The sequence below is a fragment of the Pan paniscus genome, chromosome 1 (assembly GCF_029289425.2).
Source record: "Pan paniscus chromosome 1, NHGRI_mPanPan1-v2.0_pri, whole genome shotgun sequence".
Classification (NCBI taxonomy): Eukaryota; Metazoa; Chordata; class Mammalia; order Primates; family Hominidae; genus Pan; species Pan paniscus.
Window position 1 is genome coordinate 96,774,405 of NC_073249.2, and position 14,036 is coordinate 96,788,440.

The following is a 14,036-nucleotide window of genomic DNA, read 5'->3' on the forward strand; positions in this document are numbered from 1 at the left end:
CCTGTTTGGAAAGAGAGGTAGAGAAAGCAAACATATAGGATCACACTGAGTTTATATTTTCCCCTAGGTTTCAGACTTTAAGTCCTCTGACCTTCTCTACTCTGAGAAGAGCCCTTCTCTTCTCTATTTACATAAGATACTGTGAGTCTATGCATTTTGTTCTCTATAGGATGTTCACAGGGAAAGATATAGGCATGGTTCAATACATAGATTTAAAATGAATGCTTGTAACTTTGGTTCCCTTCTCTCCATTTCCTTAATGTGGTGACTAAGTACATTTCTATAAATAAAAAGGCTGTAGTACACATCCTTGATAGCAGCAGTAGCAAACATACTGGGGAGACTGGATCTCACTCTGGTGTCTGTCCTGGGACACAAGTGCCTCTATGAGAGGTGTGTAAGACAACTTCAAAGGGAAAAGGAATATAGGTAAAATCTGGGGTTCTGTGAGAGAAAGACAGAGGTGAAGTAGAAAATTTCAGGCTTGAACAGGGTCAACAGATGGCACAATGTGGTCACTGCCTTCAAAACCAGAGGTAGATATGATGCTTCTCTGTTTACCATTCCAGAGAGGAGAGTTGACCTGGCTGTGGTCATACAACTTAGCAAAACAATCTGTGGCCAGAACTCAGGCCTTTGTTAGGTCCTTCTAGCACACTGGCAAATTGTACGAGGAAAGAAGGGGTGGAGATGGGTTCATGTACAACAATATGGCATTCAGCTAAAGTGGATCGGGGCAGGAAGTTTTATGATTTAGGGAATGTGTAAGACAGGAAGCATTCATTGCCCCCAATCAAGAAAGAGAGTCCTTGACCACCAGTTAGAGAATCCCCCAAGTCCCTCTTTGCCATAAGTCACTGAAACTGAGATCTAAGGCAGGGCCTCCATGATGTTTCCCAGTTTGAGAATCCCTGTCATGCCAGTTATGGATAAATTTGCATTTTGGTTGGGACATTGCTGGACCAGCCTAGTTTAGGCGGTTCCACTTCCTGCTGGGTGGGGTAGCTGGCCCTATAAAGAGGTTCTCTGCTGCCCAACTCCTAAACTCCTGGTACTCGAGCACCGATCTGCTTTGGAGAAACTGGTTAGTCTGCTTCCTTGAGTTCTGTTCTTTTTGCCCTGAAATGTTGAATTTAATTTGAATCCAGCAAGTTTGGTGTATTCAAACCTATGATCATGGGTTTGATGGTACTTAGTGGATGGAACTACAGGATTAGACTATGTGATAGAGTGTTTTACACAGCTTTTAAAAAAATATACAGTTATATGTTCATATGGACAGAGAAGTTAATAGGAAAGCTTTGGTTGGAAGAAAAGGATAAAGTATTTTTCTCTTTTCCATATTTTTCTGGTGTCCTTTTCAAAGGTTTGTGTCTTAGCAGGTGTGAGAGCCAGCACTTCTTCCTGAACAGCCCTTGCTCTGTGCCCAAGTCAAGCCATTGGGACTTTACAACAGATAATGATGATAGGAATAGCTTGTGAGATTGCCCAGGGGGTCTGAACTTGTGACTGCCTTTCATGAAGATGTTAATTTCTTGGATTAACATGCTGGATTTTTTATTACAGAGATGTTTTCTTTGGAAAAATTGTATGAGGAAAGGCAGGATTTGCTAGGGCTGATGAAGCCACTTGCTAAAGTGGAAAGGAGAAGACAGGAAGTCATGAAAAGGGAGCTAAGAGTTTAAATAAATTTCTGGAGATTGGAGACATAATATGCCATGGTATTACATAAGCTTTGGCTTCTCTCTCTCTGGAGGAGTCCATTCCTGTGAACACTGTCATAACATTCCTTTCAGATCCTGAGACTCCAGCAGGATGTCTTATCAACAGCAGCAGTGCAAGCAGCCCTGCCAGCCACCTCCTGTGTGCCCCACGCCAAAGTGCCCAGAGCCATGTCCACCCCCGAAGTGCCCTGAGCCCTGCCCACCACCAAAGTGTCCACAGCCCTGCCCACCTCAGCAGTGCCAGCAGAAATATCCTCCTGTGACACCTTCCCCACCCTGCCAGCCAAAGTGTCCACCGAAGAGCAAGTAACAGCTTCAGGATTCATCAGGAGCATGAGAGGATAAGGATAATTGGCTCACCTCGTTCCACAGCTCCACCTGCATCTTCTCATCAAAGCTTATCATGGATTCATAGGGAGCTTCTTTCCCCTTAGCCTGTGATCTGCCCATGATGATCCCTGATAGCAAAAGGTTTCCTTTCCAAGGCTGCCATACTGCCACTGTCCAGGTGGAGACTGAGCAAAGGAACCTTGGCTTTGTCAGTTCCCAGAGCTTCAGCAGAAAGAGCTGCAGCTGTGTGCCTGGGAACCATCAGAGAATTCTGTTGATGTGTTCTGTGTCTGTCTTTCACCTGGGCATGAGCTTCTACCACCTGTGCAATTGTCACTTTTCTTTCACTCCCTGAATAAAGTATCTATGCATATATATTTGTGAATGGGTCTTTTGTTTCTTTTCAAATCTGCTTTATTAGCAATGTGATATGACCATTTAGATTTATTCCTGTCTTTCTGTGATCCTCAGGGAAGATCTTACAATTGTTGCTATATGAATTTTGGGTCATAGCAAGTATTATTTCTGTATCATTTTATACCCCTTTTATTTTTTCTTAGTGTTTGATTGATTTGCAGAACATATTATTCCAGTTCTCCAAATGTCTATCTTTTTACTGCAATGTGAACCAAACAATATTTACATCATAAAATAGTCTAAGTCATAAAATCTAATTTCTATCTGAAATTTGGTTGGCACAATACCTGACACATAATAGCAGTCATTTTATTGAATTTGCTGCTAAGAAGCAGCAATATATCATCATTTCCCCCAGAAGCATCATCATCATCATAATCATCATCACCCCCTGCTACAACCACCAAGATATTTGTTCCAGAAAGAGAGTGGCTTGGATGTAACTAATACAGGAAATAAGAAGACTCCCTATTGTTATTTTTAATTGATTCATAATAATTGTACATATTTTTGGGGTACATGTGATATTTTGTTACATGGATCAAATGTGTAATGATCACATCAGGATATCAGGAAATTTAGGGAATCCATGACCTTGAGCATTTATCATTTCTTTCTTTCCTGGGAACATTTTAATTCCTCTCTTTTTGCTATTTTGAAAAATACAATACATTGTTGTAAACTGTAGTCACCGTACTCCGCTATCAAATATTTAAAGTTACCTCTTTTATGTCTCTCTATGTTTGTACTATTTAACCAGCATCTCTTCATTCTCCACCCCCTGAACATCTTTCCCTGCCTCTGGTAACTATCTTTCTACTCTCTACCTTTATAGATCAACTTTTGTAGCTCCCACAGATGAGTGAGAACATGCAGTATTTGTCTTCCCCTGCTTGACTTATTTTACTTAACATAATGACCTCCAGTTCCATCCATGTTGCTGCACATGACATGATTTTATTCTTTTTTACAACAAAATAGGATTTCATTGTGTGTCTATACAATATTTTCTTTTTCCATTTATTCGTTAATGGACACTTAGGTTACATATCTTTGCTATTGTGAATAGTACTGCAATAACCATGGGAGTTCAGGCATCCGTTTGATGGACTGATTTCTTTTCCTTTGGATAGATACACAGTAGTTGGATTGCAGGATTGAATCGTAGTTCTATTTTTAGTTTTTGGAGAAATCTTTGTATTGTTTTCCACTGCGGGTGTACTAATTTACATTCCCACCAGAAGTATATAGGCTTCTTTTTTCTTTGCATCCTATCCAGTATCTGCTATTTTTAAAAATTTTTTATTTTAAAATCAGGGGTACATGTGCAGGTTTGTTATATCGGTTAATGCATGTCACCGGGGTTTATTGTACAGCTTGTTTCATCACTCAGTTATTAATCATAGTACCTATTAGTTATTTCTCCTGATCCTCTCTGTCCCCCAAACCTTTACCCTCCAATAGGCCCTATTGTCTGTTGTTCCCCTCTATGTGTCCATGTTTTCTCAGCATTTAGCTCCCAGTTATAAGTGAGAACATGTGGTATTTGATTTTCTGTTCCTGCATTAGTTTTCTGAGGGTAATGGCCTGTAGCTCTACCCATGTTCCTGCAAAGGACTTGATCACTTTTTTTTATGGCTGCATAGTATTTCATGGTGTGTATGTATCACATTTTCTTTATCTAGTCTATCATTGATGGGCACTTAGTTTGATTCCATGTCTGCTATTATGAATAGTGCTGCAATGAACGTAACATGTGCATGTATCTTTATGACACAGAATGGTTTGTATTCCTTTGGGTATATACCAAGTAATGGGATTGCTGGTCGGAATGGTAGTTGTGTTTTTAGCTGTTTGAGTAATTGCCACACTGTTTTCCACAATGGTTGATCTAATTGACACTTCCTCCAACACTGTATAAGCATTCGTTTTTCTCTGCAACCTCTCCCGCACTTTTTATTTTTTGACTTTGTAATAATAGCCATTATGACTGGTGTGAAATAGTTAGTATCTCACTGTGGTTTTGATTTACATTTCTCTAATGATCAGTGATGTTGAGCTTGTTTTTCATATACTTATTGGCTACATGTATGTTTCCTGTGAAATGTGTCTATTTCTGTCCTTTGCCCACTGTTTAATGGGGCTGTTTTTTTTTCTTGTAAATTTGTTTAAATTCTTTATAGATGCTGAATATTAGAACTTTATCAGATGCATGCTTTACGAAACTTTTCTCCCATTCTGTAGGTTGTCTGTTTACTTTGTTGATAGTTTCCTTTGCTGTGCAGAAGCTCTTTGGTTTATCCTATTCATCAATTTTTCTTTTGTTGCAATTACTTTTGGTGTCTTTGTCATAAAATATTTGCCTGTCCCTATGTCCAGAATGGTATTGCCTAGGTTGTCTTCCAGGGTATTTGTAATCTAGCGCTCTACATTTAAGTCTTTAATTCATCTTGAGTTGATTTTTGTATATAGTGTAAGGAAGGCATCCAATTTCAATCTTATACATAGGGCTAGACAGTTATCCCAGCACCATTTATTGAATAGGGAGTTCTTTCCACATTGCTTGTTTTTGTCACATTTTTAGTGATCAGATAGTTACAGGTGTGTTGCTTTATTTCTGGGTTTCCTATTCTGTTCCATTAGTCTCTGTGTCTGTTTTGTACTAGTACCATGCTATTTTGGTTACTGCAGCCTTATAGTATAGTTTGCAGTCAGGTAGCATCATGACTCCAGCTTTGTTCTTTTTGTTTAGGATTACCTTGGCTATTCAAGCTAATTTTTGGTTCCATAGAATTGTATAATTGTTGTTGTTTTTTTTTTTTGGTTCTGTGAAGAATGTCATTGGTAGTTTGATAGGAGAGGAATCACATTGAAATTGCGAACTGCTTTGAGGAGTTTGGCTATTTTAACTGTATTGATTCTTCCTATTCATGAGCTTGGAATGTTTTTCCATTTATTAGTGTCATCTCTGATGTTCAGCAATGCCTTGTAGTTCTCTGTGTAGAGATCTTTCACCTCCCTGGTTAGCTGTTTTCCTAGGTATTTTATTCTTTTTGCCACTGTCTTGAATGGGATTGTGTTCCTGATTTGGCTGTTGGCTTGGCTGTTGCTGGTATATAGGAGTGCTAGTGATTGATTGACTGATTTTTGTATGTTGTTTTTGAATCCTGAAACATTGCTGAAGTTGTTTATCTGCTGAAAGAGCTTTCGTTCCGAGACTATAGGGTCTTTTAGATATAGAATCATGTCGTGTGCAAACAGGGATAGTTTGACTTCCTGCTTCTTATTTTGGTCGCCTTTCTACCCTTATCTTTCTTGATTGCTCTGGCCAGGACTTTCCATAGTATGTTGAATAGAAGTGGTGAGAGAGGGCATCCTTGTATTGTGCCAGTTTTCAAGGGGAATGCTTCCAGCTTTTCCCTATTCAGTATCATATTGGCTGTGGATTTGTTACAGATGGCTCTTATTATTTTGAGGAATATTCATTTGGTTAATATCTAGTTTACTGAGCGTTTTTAACATGAAGGGTGTTGAATTGTATGGAAAGCTTTTTCTGCATCTGTTGAGACAATCATGTGATTTTTGTCTTTAGTTCTGTTTATGTGATGAATCAAATTTATTGATTTGTGTATGTTTAACCATTCTTGCACCCCAGGGATAAAACCAACTTGATTCTGGTGGATAGGCTTTTTGATGTGCTGCTGGATTAGGTTTGCCAGTATTTTGCTGAGAATTTGTGCATTGATTTTCATTGAGGATATTGGCCTGAAATTTACTTTTTAGTGTTTGTGTCTCTGCAAGGTTTTGGTATCAAGATGATGCTGGCCTCATAGAATGAGTTAGGGAGGAGTCCTCCTCTTCAACTTTTTGGGATAGTTTCAGCAGGAATGGTACCAGCTCTTATTTGTACATCAGGTAGAATTCATTTGTGAATATCCCTTTTGTCTTTTCTAACTGTGTTTATTTGAATATTTTCTCTTTTCTTCTTTATAGTCTAGTTATTTTATTATTTTTTAAAAGTAATTCCTGGATTTGTTGATATTTTGATTTTTTTTATATCTCAGTCTCCTTTAGCTTAGCTCTGATTTTGGTTATTTCGTGTCTTCTGATTGCTTTGAGGTTGGTTTTCTCTTGGTTTCCTCGTTCTTTTAGTTGTGATGTTAGGTTGTTACATTGATATCTTTCTAACTTTTTGATGTGAGCATTTAGTGCTATAAATTTCCTCTTAATACTGCATTAGCTGTGTCCACAGATTCTGGTATGTTGTATGTTCATTCTCATTAGTTTCAAAGAACCTCTTGATTTCAGCCTTAATTTGATAATTTACTCAAAAGTCATTCAGGAGCATCTTATTAAATTTCCATGTAATTGTATGGTTTTGAGTGAATTTCTCAGTCTTGATTTCAAATTTCATGGTGCTGTCTTCTGAGAGATTGGTTGTTATGATTTCAGTTCTTTTGTGTTTGCTGAGGAGTGTTTTATTTCCCACCATGTGATTGATTTCAGAGTTTGTGCCATGTGGCTAAAAGAAGAATGTATAGTCTCTGTTTTTGGGTAGAGAGTTTTGTAGATGTCTATCAGGTCCATTTGGTTCTGTGCTGACTTCAAGTCCTGAATACATGTGTTAAATTTCAGCCACTATGATCTGTCTAATACTGTCAGTGGGGTGTTAAAGTCTCCCACTATTACTGTATGGGAGTCTAATTCTCTTTGAAGGGCACTAAGAAATTGCTTCATGAATGTGAGTGCTCCTGTGTTGGGTGCATTTATATTTAAGACAGTTGGGTATTCTTGTTGAATCCTTTACCACTGTGTAATGCTTTTTTTGGTCTTTATTGATTTTTGTTGGTTTAAAGTCTCTTTTGTCTGAAATTGGGATTGCAATCCCTGCTTTTTTCTGTTTTGTGTTTGCTTCACTCTCAGTGCCTCCCCTCTGAAAATCTGTTAAAAGTGGGCCAGTCGTCTCTGTCCCTCAGTGGCAGCTATTCTACCTGGCTGCATCTAGTTGGCCATCTTGCCCAGAGCCACAGGAATTATCTGGTATGTTAAATGTTTTTGAGCATTTTTTGCATCAATATTCATGAGGAATATTGGTGTGTAGTTTTCATTCCTTGCAGTGTCTTTGTCTGGATTTTCTATCAGGGTAATCCTGGCTTCATGGAATAAGGCAGGAAGTATTCTATTTTAAGTTTTCTTTTTTGATAGAGTTTGAGAAGGATTGGTATATACTTCTCCAATAAATCCTTCTGGGTCAACACTTTTCTTTCTTGTGAGATTTTAGATTAGTAATTCAATCTCCTTACTTTTTATATATCTCTTCAAATTTTCTATTTCTTTATGATTTGGTTTGGTAGACAGTATATTTCTAAGAATTTGTTTATTTCAACTGGGTTATCTGATAAGCTGACATAGAATTGTTTCGATGTTTTCCATTAAAATTCTTTTCATTTCTGTAAAATCAGTAGTAACTTCCCCACTTTCTTTTAAGATTTTAGCTATTTGAGTGTTACATCATTTTTCTCTTCTGTGGTTAATCTAACAATTTGTCAGTTTTGTTGCCTTTTCAATGAAATAAAAGTTGGTTTTACTGATTTTCTCTATTGTTTTCTTGTCTTTTATTTTATTTATCTCCATTCTAGTCTCTCATATTTACTTTTTTTGGGTTTAGTTTACTTTTCTTTTTGTATTTCCCTAAGGTGTAACATGAAGTTATTGATCTGAGAATTTTTTAAATTAAAAATATATGTAGTTATGGCTGTAAATTTCCCTGTTAGCACTGCTTTTTCTGCAATCCTGAAGTTTTGGTATGATGTGTTTTTGTTGTCAGTAGTCTCAAGCTATTTCTAATTTTCCTGTGATTTCTTATTTGACCTATTGGTTGTTTAAGAGTGTTTTTTTGTTTGTTTGTTTCCACAAATGTGTGAATTTTCCAGTTTTAAGTTGGTTATAGATTTTTAGTCTTATTCCAAAGTGATTGGAAAAGTACTTTGTATGATTTTAGTCTTTTTAAATATATTAACTTATTTTCTAGTCTAATATGTGGTCTATCCTGGAGGGTGTTCCATGTTCTCCTGAGAAAATTGTAGGGTATATCCTGCTGTTGGTGGGTACAGGGTTGTGTATTTTTCTGTTTGGACTAATTGGTTTATATTTTTAAGTCATCTATTTTCTTTTTGAACTTCTATTATTCTAGCCATTTTTGAAAGTGAAGTATTTAAGTTTTCAATATTTATTATAGAACTATCAATTTCTTTTAATTTCTCTCAATGTATCTTCATATGTTTTAGAGTTCTGATGTTAGGAAATGGATGTTTATAACTTCTATGTTTTCTGAGTGAATAAATCTCTTTATCAATATATATGTCCTTTATAGTCTCATGTAACAGTACTCAACTTAATTGTGTCTGATGTTATTGTAGCCACCTCTGGTCTCTTGTGGCTACTATTTACATAAAATATCTTTTTCCATACTATTACTTTCAACCTCTTTGTGTCTTTAGTTGTAAAGTTAGTCTCTTGTAAACAGCAAATAGTTGAATAAATTTTTTTAATTTAAGATCCATGCTTTCAATTTCTGTTGCTGGGGAAAGTTTAATTCACTTACATTTAAAATAATAACTGATGAGGTAGGTCCTCTTTTTGCATTTACTCTTTTCTCTGTGTTATCTTTCATTAGTGCCTGATTTGTGTTTAGTTTTTTTTAATAGTAAAACTTTTTAAATTGTCTTTTTTCTGTCGTGTGTATTCTAAAATATTTATTTTGTGGTTACAGTGAAGACTGTATATAATATCTTAAAGTTATACTAATCTAAGTAGCATTAACACCAACAATTCCAACTGCATAGAAAAATTAACTCATACAACCACCCCATCTTCTTTTTATGTTGAGTTCACAAATTACATCTTTATACATTGTATGTTCACTAACATATATTTGTAATTGTATTGTATACATTTGCATTTTAAATCTTGTTGAAAATAAAAAGTGGAGTTACAAGCTAAAATTACAATAATGCTGGCTTTTATGTACCTGTGCATGTCTATCAGATACCTTTATATCTTCATACAGTTTCTCTCCAGCATCCTTTTTTTTTGTGAGACAGTGTCTCTCTCTGTTGCCCAGGCTGGAGTGCAGTGGTGCGATCTCGGCTCACTGCAACCTCCACCTCCTGGGTTCAAGCAATTCTCCTGCCTCAGCCTCCTAAGTAGCTGGGATTACAGGCACACACCACTACACCCAGCTAATTTTTGTATTTTTAGTACAGATGGGGTTTCACCATGTTGGTCAGGCTGCTCTCGAACTCCTGACCTTGTGATCCGCCCACCTCGACCTCTCAAAGTGCTGGGATTACAGGTGTGAGCCACTGCGCCTGGCCCAGCATCCTTTTATTTCAACCTGAGAGGCTCTCTGTATCATTTCTCATACATACAGAAAATCTAGGAGCAATGAACTGCCTCAAGTTTTGATTTCTGGAAATGTCATAAATTTGCCCTCACTTTTAAGGACAATTTTGCCGGCTGTACAATTTTAGGTTGAAAGTGGTTTCTTTCTAGAATTCTACAGCGTTGAAAGAAATCACTATCAACATAGAATTCCACTGCCTTGGAGATCAGGAGGCAGTAGGATGATATATTGAAAATTACTTATTCAGAAAACTACTTCTGATAAGAATTTGGTCAACTACTTATTAAGGATCCCTTAGATATGATGATTTACTTCCTTCTTCCTGCTTTCAAGATTCTCTCTTTTGATAATTTAATTATAATGTGTCTCAGTGTGGGTGTCATTGAATTCATTGAACTTGGAGTTTGTTGTGCTTTTTGGATGTGTAATTTTGCATTTTACAGAAATCATATAAATGGAACCATTTTAGAAACAGTGTGTAGCCTTTGAGACTGACTTTTTAAAAACTTACCAGTTTGCATTTAAAATTCATTCATATCTTTGTATTTCTTGATAGATCATTCGATGTTATCACTGCATAGTGTTCCACTACATGGGTATAATGCACCACGGTTTATCGATTCATTTATTGAAGGGCATCTTGGTAGATCACGCTTCTTGGAATTTATGAATAAAGCTGCTGCAATCATTTGAATGCAGGTTATTTTTTGTTGAAATATTTTGAAATGTACTAGATCAAAGTTTGCTGGATCATATTGTAAAATTGTGTTTATCTCTGTAAGACTTAGTTTTGATTGTTCTAATAATGTTTATGTTTTATTTCATATATTTCTAACTTACAGTAGAATTTCAGCTCTCCCCATATTAGATTTCAAACAGTTTTTTTCCTCTTCAAAATTTTTCACAATTTTGTTCGTGTTTCCTTATTTTCCTTTTTGACTTTTTTTGGAAGGAAACCACAGCCTATGCACATTCACTATCTTGAAAAGATTCTTATGAGGAGAAGTGTCTGATTCATTCTATCATTTACCATATGTCCTTCTTAATCTCATTAACATTAAGCAACAGGAGTACTTTACATTACTAATAGCTCTTGAAATTATGCTCTTAAATATTCTGATCTAATATATAGAGAAAATAACAGTAGAATCTATAAGATCTATTCACTTTGGGAAGGTTAGTGCTAATGAGCTATTCAGTTCTTATAAGGATTTAGCCTAAAATTTAGGTAATTTGCCACCAGAAGAAATGTGATATTTGAATGAGTGTTTTTTATTAATGTCCTAAACAGCTAACCACATAACAGTAAACTAAATTGGAGGTAACATTATATATATTTTCACATGGAATGCTAAATATCTATGTATGTTAATATTTTACAAATGAACACATCCACATATTGCTATTTACTGTATTTAGATTTATTTTCTTGTATTAACTGAATTCAGAGGAAAGTCTTAGAGAGTACGAACAACTAGGAACTGATCTAAATTTCTGCTTAGATTAACTCTCATTTTTATCACATAAGAATAAACGTCAGGATCAGCCCATCTTATTATTTCTGCCCACTTCATTCAAATCATATATTTGCATTTGCTTTGTCCTAAAAACTTCTGGCACACAGTTAAAATAAGGATAATATAAAAGATCTTAAAGAGAAAGCAAGTACCTTTCTTAACCATAAACAACTTGAAATTGATATTTTGTCTCTATCTCTTTCATTAACAATGTGTTACTTTAGCATTTTGAGCACTATCTGTAGCCTGTGCTAAGTATTTATATGCAGTCTCTGATATAATTGTTTTCTCATGACAATTTAGTGGTAGTTACTATTATTATCACCATGTCCTACTATCCTTACTACCTGTCCTGCTAATCATCCATCTCTTCCAATTTCATCATATTATGGCCAATTTATGCTTTCTATCTACCTGGCTCTTGGATAGTAGACAAACTCATTCCTGATTTTGTTACCCTAGAACGATCTCCCAATTTTGGTGAATGATGTCACAGACACATACAGCTATTGGGTGTCTGTGGTTACTACGATTCTCACATTTGGAGAGAACACCATTTGTAAACATCTGTGTGTATATGTCAATACTCTGAGGAAGGGGGATTATTATTGGGGTTTTCTTCGAGAGAGATTTTAGAAGGGATGTGATCAAATGTAGAGCTATTACAATAAAACTACTGCTACTTACATCCTGCCCCACCTTTAGTGTCTAGCCAACAATGCTTAAAAAAACCCCAAAAAACCCACTATCTCACTAACTGAGCAATGGACAGGCTTGTCTCTTGTTAGCTTTTCAAAGCAGAATTTTAAGATTCCTTACTCAATAATAGGTAACATTTGAAGCATACTTCGAAAAGTTAAATAAGAACATAAACATCATCTGTAATTATACCAGCCATATATAATCACATTTAATATGTTGTTTTATGTTTCCCATCTTTTAATGAAAATGTTATCATGCTTTACATACATTTTTTAGTATAATTTGAATATTTTAAATAATATTACATAATCTCCCAAAACATTCTTCTTAATTACTTTCAGAATTCTACCATATGTTTATCTAATTCCTCGAATTATGGAAGGACAATGGAGACTAAGCCTGCTATTCAGAAATAAAAGCAGAAGGCAGATATGCATGGGGACTTGTAGTTACCATTTCTCTTAACATATCAAGAATATTTTGCAACAATTCCTGTTTCTTTGTTTTTTCATATTTTATTTTAAATCTTCATTTGCCAGCACTATTTTGTATAGTAGAATGTATCATAGTAAAATGTGAGATAAAATGTTGAATCAAATATTACACCAAATAAAAGTTTTTGTTCTTTCCTGTCATTTTTATGAACTAATAATTCGTACTTAATGATCCCTTACAAAATTAGGAAGTCGAAATAATAGGAATGAATCTAAGGCTATCAGACTGTTAAGAAACATAAAGCTAAACTCTTTAGACATGAAGATAGACGATAGATAAATAAAGACCCATGAAGTGCGTGTGTATGTGTGTGTGTGTGTGCATGTGTGAAGTATGCCTCGCTCCATGTATCAAGGCCTGGATGTCCTAACTTGGGGAAGCTGTGACTGTTAGCTGCCCCTCTTCCTGTTGTGGCCGTTCCTCATGTGGCTGCTCTGTGTGGAACTCTGAGTTTCAAGTTCACCACCTCAACTTGTAAAGTGAGCCTGTCTGAGATGCGGGGGGCACTAGGGCTGCTGCCATTCTAGTGCCTGCACTGGTGTGATAAGCCTCCTGTTTGAATGCAGTGTTCTCAGAAGGGGAGTCGCAGGGTGTGACTCAGACTGTGTTATCTCACACAGTGATCTCATTTGGCAGCAAATTCTTCAATTTTGCATGGCACAAGTCAGATATTTCTTTAAGGATTTGTGTTTTAGATGTGATGTGAGGCTGTTGGGGAGTAGTAGGGGACCTATTGAGTAAAGGCCCTTTACTTTGCCCAGTGAAGTGCTTGGCATGTGTAATAGTCTATAGGAAACATTTGGTGAGAACACCATTTGTAAACACCTGGCCTCAAGGTTCTGATATGTTGGCTCTATTTCTGTAGTGTCCTGGCCAGTGATGATCTTAGCCAAAAGCCCTTCCTTACTGACAGGAGAAATAGCAGTTCTGGGTACCTAACCTGCTTAACTGAGGGATGTGATGCTGGGTTCATTCAACACATGTTCTTCCTGGAGCATAGCTGGTGACTGCTCTAATGATTTTGTCTTTCCTCTTCCTCATTCCCCTTTCTTCTTATCTACTTACAAAACCACATTCTTGGAAAGCTTCCTGATTAATGGTCCAGATAAGGAAGCTCTAGCAATATCACTTTAAATGCTTAATATACAATATTTAGAAAACCTTACGATTGTAAAAGAGCTTAAAAAAGATGTGAAAGAACAATCACTAAATGCATTGACAACATATGTGTTAAGTGAACAATATGTACCAAAATGGACAGATGAGAGGTGTACATTGGGGTGTGAGTTGATAATCCAGCAGACTGTGGGACTAGAGGGTCTACGGAAAAAACAAAGGAAGAACATACAAACAAATTTTAAAACACTGTCTTTCAAACACCTAAAACCTGTTTGGAAATAGAGAGCAAGAATACATATTGGATTACACTTAGCTTTTATTTTCCCC

At 36.2% G+C, this 14,036-nt stretch overlaps 1 protein-coding gene across 2 annotated transcripts; it reads left to right on the forward strand.

Annotated features, from left to right (window-relative positions):
• The first annotated feature begins 1,041 nt into the window (after window positions 1-1,041).
• LOC130541075 (small proline-rich protein 2D-like) lies at window positions 1,042-2,429 on the forward strand. 2 transcript variants are annotated; one of them, XM_057300868.1, is made up of 2 exons: window positions 1,042-1,084; window positions 1,797-2,429. In XM_057300868.1, exon 2 carries the CDS (start codon window positions 1,816-1,818, stop codon window positions 2,032-2,034), a length of 219 nt encoding a protein of 72 aa, XP_057156851.1. In that variant the 5' UTR covers window positions 1,042-1,084; window positions 1,797-1,815; the 3' UTR covers window positions 2,035-2,429. The 2 variants fall into 2 exon arrangements, with proteins under 2 accessions (XP_057156851.1, XP_057156850.1); XM_057300867.1 differs by having other exon boundaries at window positions 1,042-1,088; window positions 1,797-2,427.
• Window positions 2,430-14,036: the final 11,607 nt, after the last annotated feature.